The sequence below is a fragment of the Camelus bactrianus genome, chromosome 3 (assembly GCF_048773025.1).
Source record: "Camelus bactrianus isolate YW-2024 breed Bactrian camel chromosome 3, ASM4877302v1, whole genome shotgun sequence".
Taxonomy (NCBI): domain Eukaryota; kingdom Metazoa; phylum Chordata; class Mammalia; order Artiodactyla; family Camelidae; genus Camelus; species Camelus bactrianus.
The window spans coordinates 77614601-77634449 of record NC_133541.1 but is presented as its reverse complement, the minus strand read 5'-3'; the positions used below and the strand labels follow the sequence as shown (position 1 = coordinate 77634449).

Below are 19849 nucleotides of genomic sequence, written 5' to 3'. Positions count from 1 at the left end.
AGTGATAATGTATGGTGTTTGTTTTTCTCTGTCTGACTTATTTCATTTAGAGTAATAACCTCCAGGTCCATCCATGTTGCAAATTCATTTTTATGGCTGAGTAGTATTCCATTATATGTATATACCACATCTTCCTTATCCGTTCATCTATTGTTGGACACTAAGGTTATTTTCATGTCTTGGCTCTGTAAATGCTGTCAATGAACATTGGGGTGCATGTATCTTTTAAAATTAGTGTTTTCATTTTCTTCAGATGTATACCCAGGAATAGAATTGCTGCATCATAGGGTAGTTCTATTTTTAGCTTCTTGAGGAACCTCCATACTGTTTTCCACAGTGGCTGCACTAATTTACATTACCATAAACGAGGGTTGCCCTTTCTACACATCCTTACTGGCATTTGTTGTGTTCTTTGTGATGATGGCCATTCTGACAGGTGTGAGGTGATATCTCATTGTAGTTTTGATTTGCATTTCTTTGATAATTAATGATATTGAACATTTTCTCATGTGCCTATTGGTCATTTGAATGTCTTCATTGGAGAACTGCTTGTTGAGGTCGTCTGCCCATTTTTGGATTGGGTTTGTTGTTGTTAAGTTGTATGAGCTGTTTATATATTCTGGAAATGAAGCCTTTGTCAGTCACATCATTTGCAAATATTTTCTCCCATTCTGTACGTTGTCTTTTTGTTTTGCTTCTGGTTTCCTTTGCTGTGCAAAACGTGTAAATTTAATTAGATCTCATTTGTTTATTTTGCTTTTATTTCTGTTGCCTGGGTAGACAGCCATAGGAGAACATTGCTGATATATGTCAGAGAATGTTTTGCCTATGTTTTCTTCTAGGATGTTGGTTTATCATGTCTTGTCTTATATTTAAAGTCTTTAAGCTGTTTTGAGTTTATTTTTGTGAATGGTGTGATAGAGTATTCTAACTTCATTGATTTACATGTTTCTATTGTGTTTTCCCAACACCACTTGCTGAAGAGACTTTCTTTTCCATTGTATATTCTTGCTTCCATTGTCAAAGATTTACCATAGATCTTTTGGTTTATTTCTGAGCTCTCTATTCTATTCCATTGATCCATATGTCTTTTTTTATGCCAGTACTATGATGATTTGATTACTGTAGCTCTGTAGTATTGTCTGAAGCCTGGGAGGGTTATTCCTCCAGCTTCATTCTTTTTATTCAAATAGATCATTCTGTAATTGTGTTGGTACTTCTGGTTTTTAGGAAGTACCAGCCAGGTTGGTTGATACTCAAGATTTCTATCTATTTCAGTTCACTTTTTTCACCTTCCCATATGCCAAACTGAACAAAAGTATAGCCAGATTAATTTTTAATCCATGTATTTATTACACTATGAAATCTGGATTCTGTTTTTATTTATCTTGTGAAACTACTTTAAAGATCTCCACTGACTTTCTAAACATTAACTCTAATGATACTTTCAGTGTCCATAGTCTTGCTATCTCTGCAAGATGTGCATTTAGATCATCGTCTTCAATCTATTCTTTGGTATATCAGTCTAGGATTGTTTCTTTGCATGGAACAAGCACACATTCAGCTTAACTCAAGCAAAAAAAAAGTGTAATGGAAGGATGTAGGGCTGTCTTGTGGAACCTGAGAGCAGAAGGTATAATCAGGCCTCATTTGTTCATTCAGTACTTACTGTATTTTCTGTAAGAGACATTGGCGATAAAATAGTCAACAGATGTAGTCTATATCTATACTAGACCGCAAACTCTGGCTATACATCAGTAAACCATCCAACAAATGTTGATCAGGGCTACACCAGTAGGGCTACACTACTTAGTTCTCTGCTTTGGGGTATTTTTTGTCTTGAATGACATTTCAGCAAAGGCACTGCTTGGCTATACATGAACTTTCAGCTCTAACATCTCTAACATTGACTAAGTAATGTATCAGCTAATTAAAAATCCCTGGAGGGAAGATTGGATTGGCCTAGTCAGATGTCTGTTGTGACCCAGTCAGCCATGGTGGGGGCAAGGGAGGATGGAGTCATATGGTGTTAATATAGAAGTTAGACCCACTGGCTCGGCAGGGACCATGAACAATTCTCAGAGAAAGAGTTTACACCCCAATTGTACATACATTTGAATTTCGTTGCAGTACTTTCCTGAATTTCTTATTATATTTATTGCTATTTCTCTCTTGCCTCCAAAGATCTCCCTTGACTCTTTTTTCTCCGTACTCTTCCTCTTGGCATTTCATGGCTTTGAGTGTGTAGGTAAATCTGAAATCTTTATTTCTAGATCTTTTCTGCTTCCTAATGCCTGCCTCACAAGTTTGCTTGGAGTATAGACCTCTCTAGTTGGTTGTCTCACAGATAAATCATAGTATGGCCAGAATGGCAAGAATCATCTCCCCACATTCCTCCATCTAATTGTCTTGATGCCAACTTCTGGTACTAATTGATTGTCTCAAAACCTTAAGATGATCTCTATATCTGCCCTCACAGTTTGTTTTCTCACATCCCATTAGTCATTAAGCCCTATTGATTTAGCTTCTACCTAATCTCTTACATTCACTCACTCTTTATCATTATTATGGCCCAAACTGCAGTCCAGACTTTTATTTCTTACCTAAGTTGTTGAAATAGTTGCCCCACTGTTTACTAATAGTCACTTCTCACTCCAAACCATTAAACATAGGACTTTCAGTTTGGTCATCCTAAAGCACAGCTGTAATCTCATCACTCTTCAGCTGAATAATTCCCTCTTATTTATCAAATAAAACTCAAAAGTCTGTATATAACATTTAATTAGTACCCACTGTAAGTAAGAGAATCTAAAATAGCAATGACAGCTAAACAAAAGAGAAGTTTATTTTTCTGAATGTAGTCAGTCCAGAACTGGTATGAAGATCCAGGATTGAGATTCCTTTTAACTGGCTACCTTCTGCACGCAACTTACTCTTAAGGGCATTTCATGGTCTATCATGGCTGCTGAAGCTCCAGCGATCACAGTCATGCTTCATGCAGCAGAATAGAGGAAGGACTGAAGAAGGGTTTGTATGATTTTTCAGGAGACTCCTCAGAACTATCTGAATTTTACTTATTTTACTGGCTGAAACCTAGACATTTGTGCATACCTAACTACAAGAAAGAATCTTTTAGTAAGAAAAGAAGAGAAATTGATGTAGGCAACTGTAAGTCTGCCACAGACTGCCACTCAATGCCATTTGTGTTTACCTTAACCTAACATTTCTATCTTTATTTCCAATCTTGATTTTAAGCATTCTGTCACTCTGTGCTAGGTTAAAACTATTCTTTTTCTTTATTTCTACTTGATAGGGTAAATTTGAAGCAACTATAAAAAGAGGACTCTAATTTCGGTGGATTAAGCAAGATGGAAGTGTATTTAAGGGACTTTTGAATCCAGCAGGTCTAGGCTGACAAGAAGGCTGTGTTTTTAGGGTCAGTGAGAAACTCAGGATCCTCATTATCTCATCGTTGTACTCATCTGCCTAATCAAAGCCTATTCAACACCATATTTGTGTTCCAGTCTGCTGGAAAGGAAAAAAAGGTCTCATTCTAGGAGAACTGGCCTGTCTTTAAGTTAGAGGTGACCTGAGATTTGCATATATTATATCTGCTCACAACCCTCTGGTTTGGCCATGTGGTCATACCCTGCTGCCAGAAAGACTGGGAAAGAAAGGCACTAGGTGGTGATCCTGTGACCAGGAAGACGCAGACAAGAGTTTGAAAGGATGACTGCCTTTCTGTCATAGTCCAGTTCCTGTCTGTACGTCAAGGTACAGCTCAAGTGCCATTTCTGCAAAGAAGCTTTTTCTGAATCTTTAACCAAAAACAATAATGCTTGTAACTAATAGTTATCCAGTGCTGAGTGTATGCCAGGAACTCGACGATGTGTTCCAGCATAATGCTTATCAGAATTCTACAAGCTTTTGTCTTCCTTTCCACAGATGGAAAATGATAGCTCACACAGATTAAATGATTAAGCAAAGATTATAGCACTAGCCAGTGTTGGAATCATGATCTCTACTTCGGAGTGCCCCAGAGGATTTTATTTCCTTTTTTTTTTTTTTTTTCAGTGTGTCTCCATTATATTTAATCACTTGTGACATGTCTCACTTCCCACCTAAATTGGGAACTTCCTATGAGCAGGCCTGACTCCTCTCTTAGCCCTCATTGCATCTAGCAAATATCTTGTATGTGGGAGGCTTTCATTAAATGTTTACTGAACAAATGAATCGTCAGCTTAAAAAAAGTTTTGAATTACAGACAATGTAAATAAAGAGTTGCCCGGATTGGGTATCCCCACAGTCAGAAGACTTTAGTATATTCCCTTCATATGAAATTGGCATAATGACCTTTATTCACTACCTGTTTCATAGGACTGCAATTTCACACTTACAGTAGATTGCATTTTTCTTTGTGAAATCTTTTGATATTTTGAATAAATTGGAATGTGTGAAGCTAAGATATATTTTCCTTTCAAATGCCTGTATTTATTTTTTCAAGTTTCCTTTTGCTTCTTATTATGGGTTGTTTATCATTAATGAAGCATTAATTTGTGTAACAACCTCTATTTGTGATGGACAATAAATAGTTAAAAGAACTATATTTCCCATTAAATATTTATTGACATGAGCTGTGGGAGACCAATTAATGTACTCAGTCTCTATACAGAAAGCTAAAAAGCATTAGCTTTCCATGTTTTTAATAATTCATCACAGGCCACAATCCATATTGAAAAATAATTGATAAAACTGAAATTATTTATAAAATATATTCTAAGCATAGAAATTCAATTAGATATTATTTTCATCCTGAGGCTTTACTGCTTTAGAAATAAAATGATATAAATGCATTTTGCTCGGAGCCTATATAAAAGCTGAGGTAAAATACCTAATTTCAGAAAAAATATTTTTAATTTGTATTTGAAACCCTTGGATATTGTGTGTGTGTGTGTGTGAGAAAGTGTGTGTTTGATATGTCTGAGGGGTTTCTGTGGTTGGTGGTGGGGAAATCTGCTTAAATGAGATGGTTTTAATTTGGATTTCTCTTTTAATGATGTTAATCATCATTTCATCTAGTTATTGGCCACTTGGATTTCTTTTGTCAATTACCTGTTTAAGCCTCTTTAGATTTCTGTTGTTTTTGGAATTCTGTATATATTCTGGATATATTCTGGATATGAGCCCTTTGTCAGTTCTATGTGTTGAAAAAATGGTCTGTTATTTGAAGTTTTGCCTTTTTATTCTCTTAGGATGTCTTTAGATATATTTACAAGCAGAGACAATAATCAAAATACTCAGCTGTCAACACAGTGTGGAGATTGATAAATCAAAGTAGTGTTCATCTACTGAATATCAGGCCTATGTACAAGGATTTTTAAAAATTACAGCATCAGTTAGAGTGGCTAGAATTAAACTGGGAGTAATGAGATATGTCAGTTAATAAAGGAATTATTGTATTTGTTGTGTACATCCATACTCCTGCATATTAGGGTTAGTTGAACTTGAGGAATATCTGATAAGTTTAATGAAGAAAGCATGCTATAGTGTTGTATACCTGGTTGCATTTACTAAAACGAGTGTACACAGGTTGTTTTATGTTTGTGAGTATCAAGAAAGGTACACAAAATTTTGCACTGACCCATTAATCTGGACTGTTGCTGCTGGGTAGAATTGGAGGCAGTAGTGTCTGGAGGTACCCCTGAATGTATAGTCTGTTATAAACAGCACTGCTATGTTAATACTTTTTAAAAAACATCTAATTTCTAATGAAATTTATAAAAAATTAAATGGATCAAGAGTCCACTTTATCCTAATTCCCATGACACTGTGTACTGATGGGAGGATTAAAGTTGATTTGGACTCTTCAGGCAGAGTAGGTCCATGTCGATCAAAGATGTATCACCTCTGATGACTATTGAGAGTTTTCAGCCAACTTTTACCATATCTGTCTAAGCAGATGTCTCCAAAAGGAGGAGTGAAATAGGGAACAGAAAGTCAGGAGTGAAGTTACTTACTTCAGATGCCCGATTCTAGCAGACTGTGAGTTCTAACACCTCGGCTCTTCCGCTCCTCTACTATAAGCTCCACGACGGCAAGGTTGTGTGTTCCTTTCCCCACTGTATCCCAGTCCCAGGCTTAGTGCCTGATACGTAGGAGTTAGTGAGTACTCACAGATCTAGTGACTGAATATGTGCAGTCACTTAGGGCGGCAGTTAAAGAGTTGCTCATTCCATTAGTTGTTCTTTACTGGAATATTTATGTTTGGCTCTAGTTTTTAGGGCACCATGCCATTATCTCTCCTTGTTCTGTGATTCTGTGGCATTGTGATTACTTTTTATATATATCTGTCTTCCCAGTAGGACTGTGAGTTCCTCAGGGGCAAAATCTGATTTTTATTCATTTTTTTTTTCCTATACCCCACACAGTAACTAATTCAGTAAATCCTGAATATAGTAAGTTGTTGAAAAAATGTGTTTTATTCTCTCAGATCACTCCTATGAATAGCATGACTCCAACAATTATTTGAACACATAAACAACTCATTGATTCTACTACCTGTTCATTATTCCCCCGATGTCACCTTGGATACCAGGCCCATTTTTAAGCTCTGTGGTATGTCACTGTAATCACTTACTCATTCTCTTGCATACACCCTCAACTTGTTTTTCTCACTTCTCTTTGAAATACTTGTCTACTGTCTCTGTACTTTCCCTGCTGGATCCGTTCCATTCACAAGACTTTACCATATGTGTGCTAATTACTCAAAATGTATATCTTTCCCCTGAAATTGAAACTCACATCTAACTGCCTGTTCTACATCTCCACTTGGATGGCCGTGGCCATCTCAAACAGAACATGGCCAACTGAACTTACTCTTTATCCTCACCCCATATATGCTCTTGTAGCAACCTTCCCTATCTCGATAAGTATCAGTTCCATCCTTCCAGTTACTTGGTTCAATCATGGCTCCTTTTTTTTTTTTTCCCTCTAATGCCTAATTTCTAATTCATTAGGCAGTCTGGTTGGAGCTAATGTCAAAGTATATCCATTATTCAAACCCGTCTCTTTAATTACATTGTTGTAATCCTGATCCAAGCCAAATGACCCTTCACCTAATTTTATGTGTGCTGTCCCCCTAGCTACCCCCTCCCCACCCTGACTCCAATTCTTAACACAGCATCGGAATGGTCTTGTTAAAACTTAACTAGAATTATGCCCCTCCTCTTATCAAAACCCTGTGATAGCTTCCCATCTCATCCAGAATCAATCTGACTCCTTGTCACCTCTCTGACCTTACTACATACATCTTTCCTCTCCTGCCCACGTTACTTCAGCCATGGTTGGACTGATTCCACTTGCACGGAAGGAATAATGGTTTAGCTTAAATTGAACCAACACTAATACATGTGAGGAGATAAGTCAGTTTTCAACATATTGAAGAAATGCTGGATTTTACTTGTGAATAAGGCCTATACCAACAAGACTTCTGGCAGCTACTTCAGAAACTTTTTTTTTCAGAGGCTACAAAGTTCTTTGATGTTACGAGAATTATGTTTCTCAATCCAAGAATATTAAAAGATCAATCTAGGAGGCATGTGTATGTATATATGTGTATACACACACGTAATTTTACTGATATGTTTGTGAGAAACATTCTTATTAAGGTAAAGTACTTTTTAAGAAAATAGGTAGACTTAGCCACTGGAAGTTGATTAATTAAAATTTGTAACTGATAGCTATAATTATTATTATTACTATTATTTTCGTTTAGGTCACCATTTTCAATCACAGAAGAATTCATCTTGAGATTCAACGAAACAAAAAATCCAAAAGAGGAGGAAGAATTGTTGGACATAGCTAGAAAACACATTGTCAGATGTAAGGTAATGGTATACTATTTAAAAAAATTTTTTTCTTTTCTTTCTTTTGGTTTTACTATTATTTTTAGGGGGAGTTTATTAGGTATACTTATTTTTTTATTTTTTTATTTTTTATTTTTTTTAGAGGAGGTACTGGGGATTGAACCCAGGACCTTGTTCATGCTAAGCATGTGCTCTGCCACTTAAGCTATACCCTCCCCCCAGTAATGGTATGCTGTTTGGTTACTTAGTATGTGAACTTTCTCTTGTAGTTGGATGATTACATGTTCTAAAATACTGAAAGAAAAAAATAAGAATACTCCTTTCTTTAATTAAAAGTAGGCAGAGTTTAAAATACTAATGCAAATTAAAGTTAAAGCTTATAACCAAGTAATCCAGTGTCGAATGGCTTTTTGAGTGAAGATTCTTCATATGGCTGTAGCCACTAGTCGAAGAGCCCACAGCAAAATATGCAAAGCTGGTACATAAATTTTTGATAATGAAAATTCTACTGTTTTCTAAATAAAAGTTAACTGATAGGTCATGTGTCCCAAAGAGGAAAGAAAGCTCTGCTCAACGTTCACTCTAAATGCACGGAGTAGTCTGTTCTTTCTCGGTAACAAACTATTCACCTAAGTTAAAAAAAAAAAAAACAACAAAACTTTCTTTAAGAATATCTCATTAATTCCCAAATTTTCAAACACATGAAAACAGAAGATGAAGTGAAATAAGTCCTTATTTTACTTTTTCTTCATTAGATCCAGTTTTGGCAGAGAAATAATATACATAAGATTGTGTTTTAATAATAAACAATCAATGAAATAACTGCACAAAACTGAAGCCTTAATTAAGCTTTAATTTTTGTTTGAACTTTTTCCCCAAAATTCGATACCTTACTGAAGTATAATTGATTTACAATGTTGTGTTAGTTTCATGTATACAGCAAAGTGATTTAGTTATACATACATATATATATTATTTTCCAGATTCTTTTTCATTATAGGTTGTTATAAGATATTGAATATATTTACCTGTGCTATACTGTAGGACCTGTTGTATATCTCTTTTATATGTGGTAGTGTGCATATGTTAATCCCAAACTTCTAACGTATCCTTTCCCCTTTTATTAACCATAGTTTGTTTTCTGTGTCTGTGAGTCTATTTCTGGTTTGTAAATAAGTTCACTTGTATGATTTTTTTTTTCAGATTCCATATATAAGTGATATCATGATATTTGTCTTTCTGTGTCTGACTTTCTTCTCGTAATATGGTAATCTCTAGGTCCATCCATGTTGCTGCACATGGAAGCCATCCTGTTAAAAGTGTGGTTGTTACTTCCTAGTTACTTGGTTTATGGTTGCCCATATAAAAAGCTTTTTTTTTAATCCATGAAAAAGTTGATTAGAAAAAAGAATACACTTTATGCATGCAGATAGTTGCCAGCAGGTACATTTATCTGTGAGCTTCTCTTCACTGGGCCTACTGCTCCCTGGGGCAGCCCCAGGAGTGGGTCCATTAAGGTGAGGCGGGGACAGTCTTTATCTCTTATGTTCATTAAATTCAGTCCATCCACGGTGAAGTAGCTGGAGTTTCCAGCAAACTGGCATCAAGCTAATTTCTGTTAAATCACATTTCTTCAATAAACTTTTCCTTCTAAAATCAGAGATTCATTCTTGTGTTGGCAAATGAAATAGAAGTAATCCCTAGAAAGTAAAGAGTGAGAATTTTCAGCAAATGACTAATGATACTACTGAAAATATTAACATTCTCTACGTTTTAACGCTAATACAGTTTACATAAAATGTCAGAAAATAGAAATAATAAAAGCCAAACTGTAAACCTTAAAGAGCATCAGTGTGATAAAATGACTTTGGCATTCTCTCTTAATTATATTTTCAATGAATCAATAATAAAAATAAATGATAACAATTGATAAGTAAAATATAAATAATAAAAATAAACATATATTAAATTTTAAAAGGTGTATATTTTGTTTACCTCCTTCATGCTTCCCTGTAACAGAGGAAATTGGGTCTCAAAACCTTAGGCACTGGGAGGCATGTGCATCTTCCTACCGCATGGACTGAAGTAGTATATCTGGCTCAGTGCAAAGGAGAAATCCAAGATGGTATGTGCTCTAAACTCATCTTAGTTCCCCTAAGTGTTTTCTAGATTAGCAGTGAACGCATAATTTGAGAGCTTCAATATTTAAAAATTGTGCAGGAGCCAAGGAAAATTTGCCTTTCTCTATTGAAATATCTGATAGTGTTTCATTATGAAAGTTCCTTTTGTAGTTTTGAATTTATGAATTTGACTGCTCAACTTTTTAATTACAAAATTGTTTTAAAAAGAGTGGCTCAGCAGTCTTTATTGCTTTTTTCTAAAATTAGTAACTAATTAAAAAGGAATATAAAATGTCATTTAGTGATTTTCAATTACAATAGGCACTATACTTTAGAGAAACTTGTTTCCTCATTTTATAATTTCTCGTAAAACATTAACCAAATGGCCATTTGTTTTTCACTTATTTTAAACAGCCATTTTACTCATTACCTTTTCATTTATCACTTCTCATTCCTGTGTCTCCTTTCAAACCACCCTTCAACCAATCTCAAAAAGAAATTAAAACACATTATTTTTAAAGAAGTAAAATTCCTTCTATCATTATCCCAAATTTTATGGGAATGCCTTTTGAAGTGAGTTTTAGAATATTAACCACGAGGTCAGAGAGTATTTCTCCGTGTAAGTTGGCTTTTGTAGTGCTGTCTGGGAGCTTTCAAGCAACAGGACGGATAGGGATGACTTTGCATTTAACTTGGCTTTATGGCACTTCTTCACAGTGCTGTCCCCAGCCTGACCCAATGAAATGTTTATGTGATACTGATGTAAACCATCTTGGCTTACCAGCAGCGTGCAGCCACTTGCTCTTCTTTGTCAACTAAACCTCAGTTGTTCATAGCAGCTCCTGGAACTCTTTGTACACTCACACCTTGGAGGTATTGTGGGTTTGGTTCCAGACCACCTTAAAAAAGCAAATACTGCAATAAAGCAAGTCACATGAATTTTTTTGTTTCTCAGTGCATATAAAAGTTACATTTAAACTGAAGTACCCAGGATCTACCAGGAGTAACTGGTAACAACAGCTTTCATAGTGCTTAGTTCATTTCAGAAACTATGTGAATGATTACTGAATGAATAATGTGTTGCTCTATGTGTATATATTTATATACACTTACAAATATTATCGTGAAATGTAACTATTAAATAAAATATTGAATCAAAAAGTTGTTTACACTATACTGTAGTCTATCAAGTGTGCAAATAGCATTATATCTAAAATATGCACAGACCCGAGTTAAAAAAAAAATGCTGTTGGAAAAATGGCACTTACAGACTTACTAACGCAGAGTTGCCACAAACTTTCAATTTGTAAAAAAAAAAAAATGCACTATCTGCAAAGCACAATAAATCCAAGTGCAATAAAACAAGGAATGCCTGTAATGACTTGAGGTACAATTTTCTCCAGGACCTTAGCTCTATATTCTTCTTTGTGCAGCTCCATTGGCCCCTATTTCCTCTGCCTTGATTTTCTAGCCTTCCATTCTACTTTTATAGCGCTTACCTTGAGCACTGTCTTCTGTCATCCACTTCTGTTCCATTTCCCCACCATTGTATATATGGCCTGGTGATCTATTTTGTGTTGGCCAGAACAGCTGGAGCTCCTCAGGCATTCCTCTCTCTCCTGCCCCATCTCCCTTCCCCCAACTCTGTATTCTCTCCAGCTTAGTGACTTCTGCGTAGCTGAACTTCCTACCTGGCAGTTTAGAATTCCAAAGCTAGCTAGTATCCTGACGAAGAGATTGAGGGGGCAGCTGTACTGTCTTTTCTGATCTAACCTTGGAAGTCATGTAGTGTCCCTTCTTCCATGTTCTCGTGATTGAAGCAGTCACAGGGTCTGCTCAGGTTCAAGGGGAAGTGGGTATAGACTTCACCTTTTGATGGGAGGGATGTCAAAGAGTTTGTGAATATTCTAAAACCATAATGTGGTCTTGGTGACTGAGTAAATAATTATGAGACTTAATTGTAGTATGTAGTAAACAGCATGATTTACAAATTATGGGATTTCTACTTTTTAATATTTCAGAAGCTTTAAATATGCTTTATGCTTCCCTGGACCATGCTTCCTTTAATTACGATCATCTGCCTGCCTTATTTTTTGTTGCGGAGTCAGTTTTATATAGACTCTGTTGTGATGCATTCCGAAGGACGTACTTATACTCAGTTGAAATAAAGCTAGCAAAGGTAGGTTTTAAAGTATCTTTAATGTGTTTTAATTATTACATATATTACATCTAGTCACATGACATCTGTTTTAGGATCTAAGTAGGCCATTTGGTTTTATTATGGAATATTCTCTTGTTTGGTAGTTTATTTTAATCTCCTCTAAGTGTGGATACTACATAATTGCTTGATATCCAAATGGAGATAGTTTGATTAAAATATAATTTCACCAACTATGTAAGAAAATAACATTAAATTAAAAATCAAGTTTATACTTACTGCTGGGTATATATAGCTTTTCTCCTCTCTATTTTAAGGATTTCTAAATGCCGCTTTTCCATTTAAAAATGACTTCCAAGGTCAGATGGGAAATGCTCACTGATACTCTTAAATTGTTGCCTGATTTGAGAAGATGAGTTGTTCTCTCAGTATTCTATGTCATTTTAGAGCCATAAGATGGGAAACCATCTTCACATAGCTCATATTCATAAGATCCTGGAAGTTATATAGTTCCACTCCCTGTGATGATCATGGTTGCCTGCTGCAAAATTTATTATTAGTCAAAGAAAGTCAGCTTAACTAGTGGTTTTATTGCAAAGAAAAGCAAAGCTAGAAGAAGGGTTTCTTTAAGAATACACACACACACACACACACACTCACATATATAGTGTATTTGCAAAAATTTTTTTTTCTGATTTAATTTTGATTATGAACTGTTGTAAAACAGGCAGGAAAATATTCATGAGCCAGGGCATTTTGGGAAGATACTGTATTTCTGACCTTATAGATCAAGTCTAGTTCCTTCCTGACATGTTTGCGGGTAAAAGATACAGAAAGCACGTAACAGAACTTGAACATGCACAGAACTGAGGCTTTGCATAGAAGCACTGAGGGCAGAGACAGGTACGATTAAAATGTCTTTTCCATCTTTCTTCTTTCTTTATTTCCCACACTTCATTATGGAGACGTAGAAAAGATTATATAATTATTTTTGGATTTTAAAAGATATATATGTGTGTGTATATATAATACATGAAAATACGTGTATCTATGTATATGTCTTTTATAATGGAAAAACAATGGAGTAGAAGAGCATAGAACATGAGCAAGTCTGGCTTTTTTCTCCTTTTCAACTCCTTTGGTGACCTTCTCCCATTTCTCACCTTTATATTTCTACTAGCAATAAAAATGGCTATAAAGTAAAGTTTTAGCTGTTGCACACATTACTTATAATTTATATACCCCATGCCTATATTTAAAAAAAATTCCTATATCTTCTCTGGAACTTTCTTCTAGCAGCTGTAAACACATGGCACTTGACTATGTGCCTTGCACAATAACGAGTGCTTTAGATCTGTTAGACATATCAACTTATTTCATCTTCACAATAATCCTAAAAGGCAGATGCTGCTATTTTATCCACCATTCTACAAACAGGCCTAGAGAATTTAAGAGAATTATGCAAGGTCTCAACAGAGAAAACTTTGAAACCCAGAGTCCAGTGGACTCTCAGCCATGATTCCACACATTTACCTCGGTTTTCAGATTTCCTAACTTTAATGCTTACTTTTTATTTCTAGACAATATAAATTAGCTAGTGGAAATAGGCATGCTTTGTAAGTACCTTTGATTTTCGGCAAGAAGCCATTTCAGTTATCCTTCTTGCCTTTGTAGAATTTTCATTTTTTATCTGACAGTTAGTTGGAAACGTCCCTTTCTTTTCTTGTTTTTGGCAGAATGCTGTATTGAAGGCTGTTGCCACAGAGGCATTACCCGCCTTCATATACACCATTTTGTTCCTCCTTTGACAAAGTATATAGCTTGGTGCTGGGAAGAGCCAGAAATGTCTGATTCTTTATATTATGTACTTTCAGATTTTGTGTGCCTTCTTTCCTCATTATTTACCTCTGAGCATAGAGTCTTAACTGTTGAAGGCTACTCACTGATGTATAAGATTAACGTATAAGCAACAGTAGTTTGATACATTTTAGATAGCAATACAAGCTGTGTTCTTCAAGCTTCTGTAAAAGAACATGAAACACATAACCAACTATTAAAATGTAACACATACTAAATGTTATTCAGCATTTCTATTACACAGATAACTGACTTGGAGAAATAAAGAGAAGAAATGCAAAGAGAAGGGAAAGAAGAGAGAATAAAGAATAAGGAAAAAGAAAATGAATGAGCAGAGAAGGAAACTGACAAGTAGAAATTCAGTCTAGGAGGCAAAGCTTAAGTTGTCAGGCTACAGAGAGAGTAAACACACAAATAAGACGTGAGGAAAGATGCATAGAAAGTCCCAGAATTCCTCAGATATGAGACGGCAGGTTTTTCAGTAAAAATCTGGCTTTGCAGAACATTACAGATGAACAAGCTTCTAAAACCACTTTTTCCAACCATAGTTATATAGAGTTTCACATCTGGATCAGGTGAAACTTATAACCATATTGGGGTCTGATGCAGCAGTTACTCAAACTGATATGTTGTTCATGTATTATGCTGTTGTGTTCCACATTAAATTTTTAAACGTTACTTAATATTGCTTTCAATATCCTTCTCCAGTCCCTTGCAAAATCTTAAATTCTTCTGATGAATTTCTCATTCATTGTCTATAACAGTGGGTATTTCTGACTTTAATATTCTCTTTTAGACTATTGCAGTATTCTCTTAAATGGTCTATTGCTCTCCATTTCCTTCTCATTTAGCTTGAGTCTCTTGGAGAAGCATAGCATTGTGTCAGAGAGGTCTGCATGGAGAGATCCCTTGGCATGACATAAACATTTTATTTTCATTTTTAAGTCTATGAATGGTGCATGCTTATAATTTATGGATACATTTACAAATATTGATGGTGTATTTTCAGAATTTATTTTAATGATAGAAATTTGTGATAAAAATATTGGGAAATCACTGCCATAATAAAGTTTAAGACTTATGATGCAATATGCACAGTCCTGGGTTCAAAGTCCAGGAATGCCAATTATTTGCTTAATAGTCTTGGGTAAAGCACTAAGACTTGGCAGAATTGTATTATTTATTTATTAACTTTTTTACATGTAGATGTAATAATGCCCAGCATCATTTTTAAGAGGATTTAGATATATGTATATCCTGATAGTGATGTAGTAATAGTTTTTGTTGTTATATGGCCCTTTTCCATAATCTTATGATTCAGCAATTTAGGCATATGTTTCATTTATTTCTATAGTTTGTGTTTTTTTCTCGTTTTCTGTGAAATCTTACATATCATTTATTTTTGCAGATATTTCATTTTTTGTAGTCTGTATTAAACAGTTTTAGCTATACGTGTATTTTAAACTTCAGAAGTAAAATATTAAAGTGTGTATTTAGTAATGATGTCTATGTATGTGTTTGTGTTTTCCTGAGGAGATCAGGGTATTAGTACAGCATACTATGCACAGACAGAATATTTCACAAAACTAAAGCAATGTTTTCAAACTGTTTTGACTGAGACCTATTGAAGGAAATAATGTTTTGTATTGCAACCCAGCACACATGATACACATTCATTTGTATACTGAAACAAGAAACTGTGATGTACTATAATATTTTCTCTTTTGTTTTACTTAAAAACTTCCTCTCAGTTGATTTCATGACTCACTTAAGGGGCATGACTTGCAATTCGAAAAATATTATTCTAAAGGACATAGAAGAAAATAGCATTCAGTTTTGGTCATTATATATAATGTAGAGATGATTTATAATTTTTTTTTTTGCTGAACCAGTATTTCAGCCTAGGTATAAGTGTGTTACAGTTATTTCAAACGCACAAATCTCAATTTGAAATGGTCTCATCAAAACCAAATGTAATAATAAAATGGTTTATTTTCCATATGGTTTTTAAATATTTATTGATATAACATAAAAATGCTTTTCTCTTTCTCTCTTGACAGATTGGCTATTTGGTCTTCTTACGAATTTTTATATATTTCCTTTATGGTCACCTGGGAAGTTTTAAACAACATTTACTTAGGTTTCAACCATATTTATACGGTAGACTATCTTTTATTTTCTATACTTAGAAATGTTTTATGTTATATTTTGAGAAGCTCAGACTCTGATGATACAGAGCATAAGCTGTATTTTATTTTTCTTGTAAGATAATAGGTGCAGTGTTGAAGAGCACAGGTTCGGGCCAGACTGTGTGGGTTTTACTTTTAAACTTCCTACTTAACTAAGCGTATGACCTTGTCCATGTCTCAGTTTTCTCATCTGTAATACTATTGACCTCAATGGATTTCAAGAAAGTCAAAAATCATATGGTAGTAAGGTTAACACTGGTGGCAATGGAGAAGCTGCACTGCAGTAAGGAGAGAGTGGACCAGGGGTTCAATTAGCTATGACATAGGCAAGAGAAGTTAAGGATATGAATACTGAAATGAGAATGGATAAAGAGTTTTGAAAAATGTTTAGGAGATTGAAAAAAAAAAAAAAAAAAACACTGGACCTGGTGATCAGTTGGACCTAAGCTATATATAAGGGAAAGTGAGAAATTCAGGAGGAATCTTAAGTTCTACATACTGACTACTAAGGTCAAGATAATGGTGCTCTAAACTGACAACATTTTGGAGAAACATGGGGACATAATGAATTTTGAAGTTGACTCAGGTGTATATAACCAGCCAGTGGTTGAAAGTAGGAAAATAAGGGAAGCCTGGGGCTCACTTACCACATGGCTGTTAACATGGATGGTTTGCCAGTCACCCACCCGTGTTACCGTGCATGAGCTAACCTGGGAATGAGAGGTGGTGGTGAGGAGAGAGTTATTCTAGGGGTAGATTCTTGAGGAACATAAACATTTAATAGATTATTGGAGTGATAGGCATCAATCAGTAAAGGAGGATTAAGGGAAATAGGAGGGAGTGATGATATAGAAATTCAAACGGGAGATTGAGGAAAATCAACATTGTCAAGAGCTGTAGAAGTATTAACAGGAGATCTGAAAGTGGTGGTGGGTTTCTGTAGTCAGAAAGTCACTGTTCTTGGGAGCATTCCCCAGGGGAAGCACAGTTCAGAGTGAAGATAAACAAAGAATAAAGAAAACATTTAAGCGTAAGATAGAGATGGTGAACTATTTTAAAAAAGCTTGGCTATGAAAGGAAGGAGAAATACGTCAATTGGATGAAAAAACAAGGTCAAAAGAAGAGAAGATTAATATGTTGTGGGGTAAGAGATGAAGAGACTCACGATACAAGAAAGGGGATAATATTTGATGGGAAAAGTCAGGGAGGAGGGTGTAGAAGGAAAGAGTGGAGTGTTTTGGATAAAAGTTTTGTTACGAAACTAAGACGAAGCTGTAGATTGGCAGAATAGGAACTTCTGTCTATCATATCACTTGTTTTGATTTCATCATTGTTAGAAATTTTGTTTAACTCCTCACAATGTTCAGCATAGTGATTCATCAAATATTCAGTGGCAAATAAATTTTGCAAAATTATTTAAAACCTCAAGTTCTCACATTAGCTTGTTATTGTTGAGATCTCAAGAACACCAACTTCTTTGTTTTATATAAGGATAAAATCCTCAGATTTTGCCATCTTTTCAAGTACTGTTAAGTAGAGCCTTCCTTAGGCTACATCTCCGTCAACAGGCTGATCCTACCTGAGGCTGTCAGCTACTGCTACCTATCAGTACAGCCATCCAGTAGGAGAGTGGTTATTACTAATCTTTCCACTGTGTCAATGGCCTGAAACCCAAAGATTGTTTAAAAGTTTGTAAAAAACAACAGCACAAAAATAGTTCTGTTAAATATGAGATAGTCTTATGTTGAATGACGTTAATTATTGCTATGGTTAAACTATATACGTTTAAAAATGATCAACAACATCTTGAAAAGAAACGAGAATGTTGGGTTAAAAACAATGACACTGATTACAATTTCACAGTATCTGTTATAAATAGAGTAATATATTCTAACTTAACTTATTTTCAACTGGAACTTTCCAAGGATTGTTGTGCAGTGACTATATTTAATTGGGCATTCAACCATTATGCAATTGCTGTTCTGAATTATATAAATGCTTATGTATGAATTATTTACCTTGTAGTTTTCCATTTTACCACCAGGGGTCACACATAACATTATTAATCTTCAGTAGAAAGGAACATGTGCAGCAGTTTCAGCCTCTAAGTACTGAAATTAATTATATTTTAATAACTAAAAGACAACTGAAACACAATGCAAATATTAATGAGATATTTCTCACAAATTGTTTTTTCTTACGACAGCACTTTGTTTCTCTGGAGAATTATATTGCAAGTATCCAAACATCTTTTCAAATGTGCAATGCATTCTGAATATCATGAAAATTATATGTAGAAGAGAACTCCCTTCTGAATTAATTTTTAGCCCTGTGGAAAATAAGGACAAATCTAAGAACATAGATTCTGAGATGGTGAGTATATCCTAGTGCACGATGAATCAGATTATTATGATTAATCACGCTTGCTGATTCAGTAACATTGATGAAGATGAACTTAGAATGCGGGAGGAGTGAACAGCACAGACACTATAAAGTCATGCAGCCTTATGCACCTTTCCTGGACAGTAGATAGTAAGATCATATTGATGCCCAACTGCTACTGCCATAGTACCTTCTTCCTTACAGATTCTGTCTCAGCTGGTTAATTGAAAATTTCAACACAGTTTAGACTGACTTCTAAATGGACATTTAATAATACTACATCTTTATTAAAGGAAGAATGTGTAAAGTGCAGGCTATTAATGAGAGCAAGTGTAATATTTTTATGCTTCCATAATTCATATGTAATAATATTTAATATACTATTAAAATCAACTGATTTTTTAAAATGGTTCCAAATTGAGGCATTAAGTGAATCCCTAGTATATGAAAAATCTTAATTTCTAACTCAGATATTGGTGATCAACATTGGAGAAAACTATCTGTCCAATTATATAATTAAAAAGGATGTTATTTTAAAGCTTAAAAAAAGTTTTATCAGTAAATATACACCCTAAGATATTGAGCAACAGAAAAAGTACTGACTACAAAGAGGAAAAACCTGCTCACCAAGTGACTGTGTGATTCAGAGGAGGTCCATTAAGCTCTGCAAATCCCCATTTGCACTTACTTTTAAAAAAGACATCACCACCACTACCATAATCATCGTCATATTCTCCCTGACTAATCTACAGGGTTGTTGTGGAGATTGTAAAAACATGTACCTTGTAAATTATTAAGAGCCATGCAAACACAAATAATGATTATTGAAAAATATACTTAGGAACTCACTTTAGCTTAGGCAGTTAAATACAACAATTTTCATCTAAGGATACGACTATGCTGACTAATTGTGCTTAACTATGTAGTTAATTGCGCCTAACTTAATGTACTGATGATTTGAGTGTTTCTTTTAAACAAGTAAGATACTCTGAAATCTTGGCAACATGACTTAGGTTGTGAGGCAGGCCGTCTTTGATGTTGATTCTGCTTCTCCTTACGAGTCAGTCTGTTTTTGTTGCTCTTGCTGCACGTCCACAGCAAGGAAATGGAAGGTGACTGCTGTCCAGCTTGGTCTGAACCAGAAGGGGCGAAAATGTCAGCACATGAAAAGAATGTGTCTGCTTAGAATGCTATGTCACTAATTCTTTGTGTTTTTTCCACCTTTTAGAACAAAGGGCACAGTTTGAATCTTTTCTGTTTAGCTCCATACTAGAGATT

General features: G+C 35.0%; 1 protein-coding gene across 7 annotated transcripts in view; it reads left to right on the top strand.

Moving 5' to 3' along the window:
• Positions 1 to 19849, top strand: part of TMEM232 (transmembrane protein 232) — a 197443-nt gene that overhangs the window by 16027 nt on the left and 161567 nt on the right. For 6 of the 7 annotated variants that reach the window (XR_012505572.1, XR_012505573.1, XM_074360449.1 and 3 more), the window contains 5 exons: positions 7775 to 7886; positions 9885 to 9990; positions 12007 to 12164; positions 16061 to 16160; positions 18396 to 18562. Coding sequence is in view for 5 of the 7 variants with exons in the window: in XM_074360449.1 (XP_074216550.1) it covers positions 7775 to 7886; positions 9885 to 9990; positions 12007 to 12164; positions 16061 to 16160; positions 18396 to 18562 (643 nt within the window). In the remaining 2 variants the exon portion in view is untranslated. The remainder of the gene's footprint in view (positions 1 to 7774; positions 7887 to 9884; positions 9991 to 12006; positions 12165 to 16060; positions 16161 to 18395; positions 18563 to 19849) is intronic. The other variant, XM_074360450.1, reaches the window with a different exon arrangement.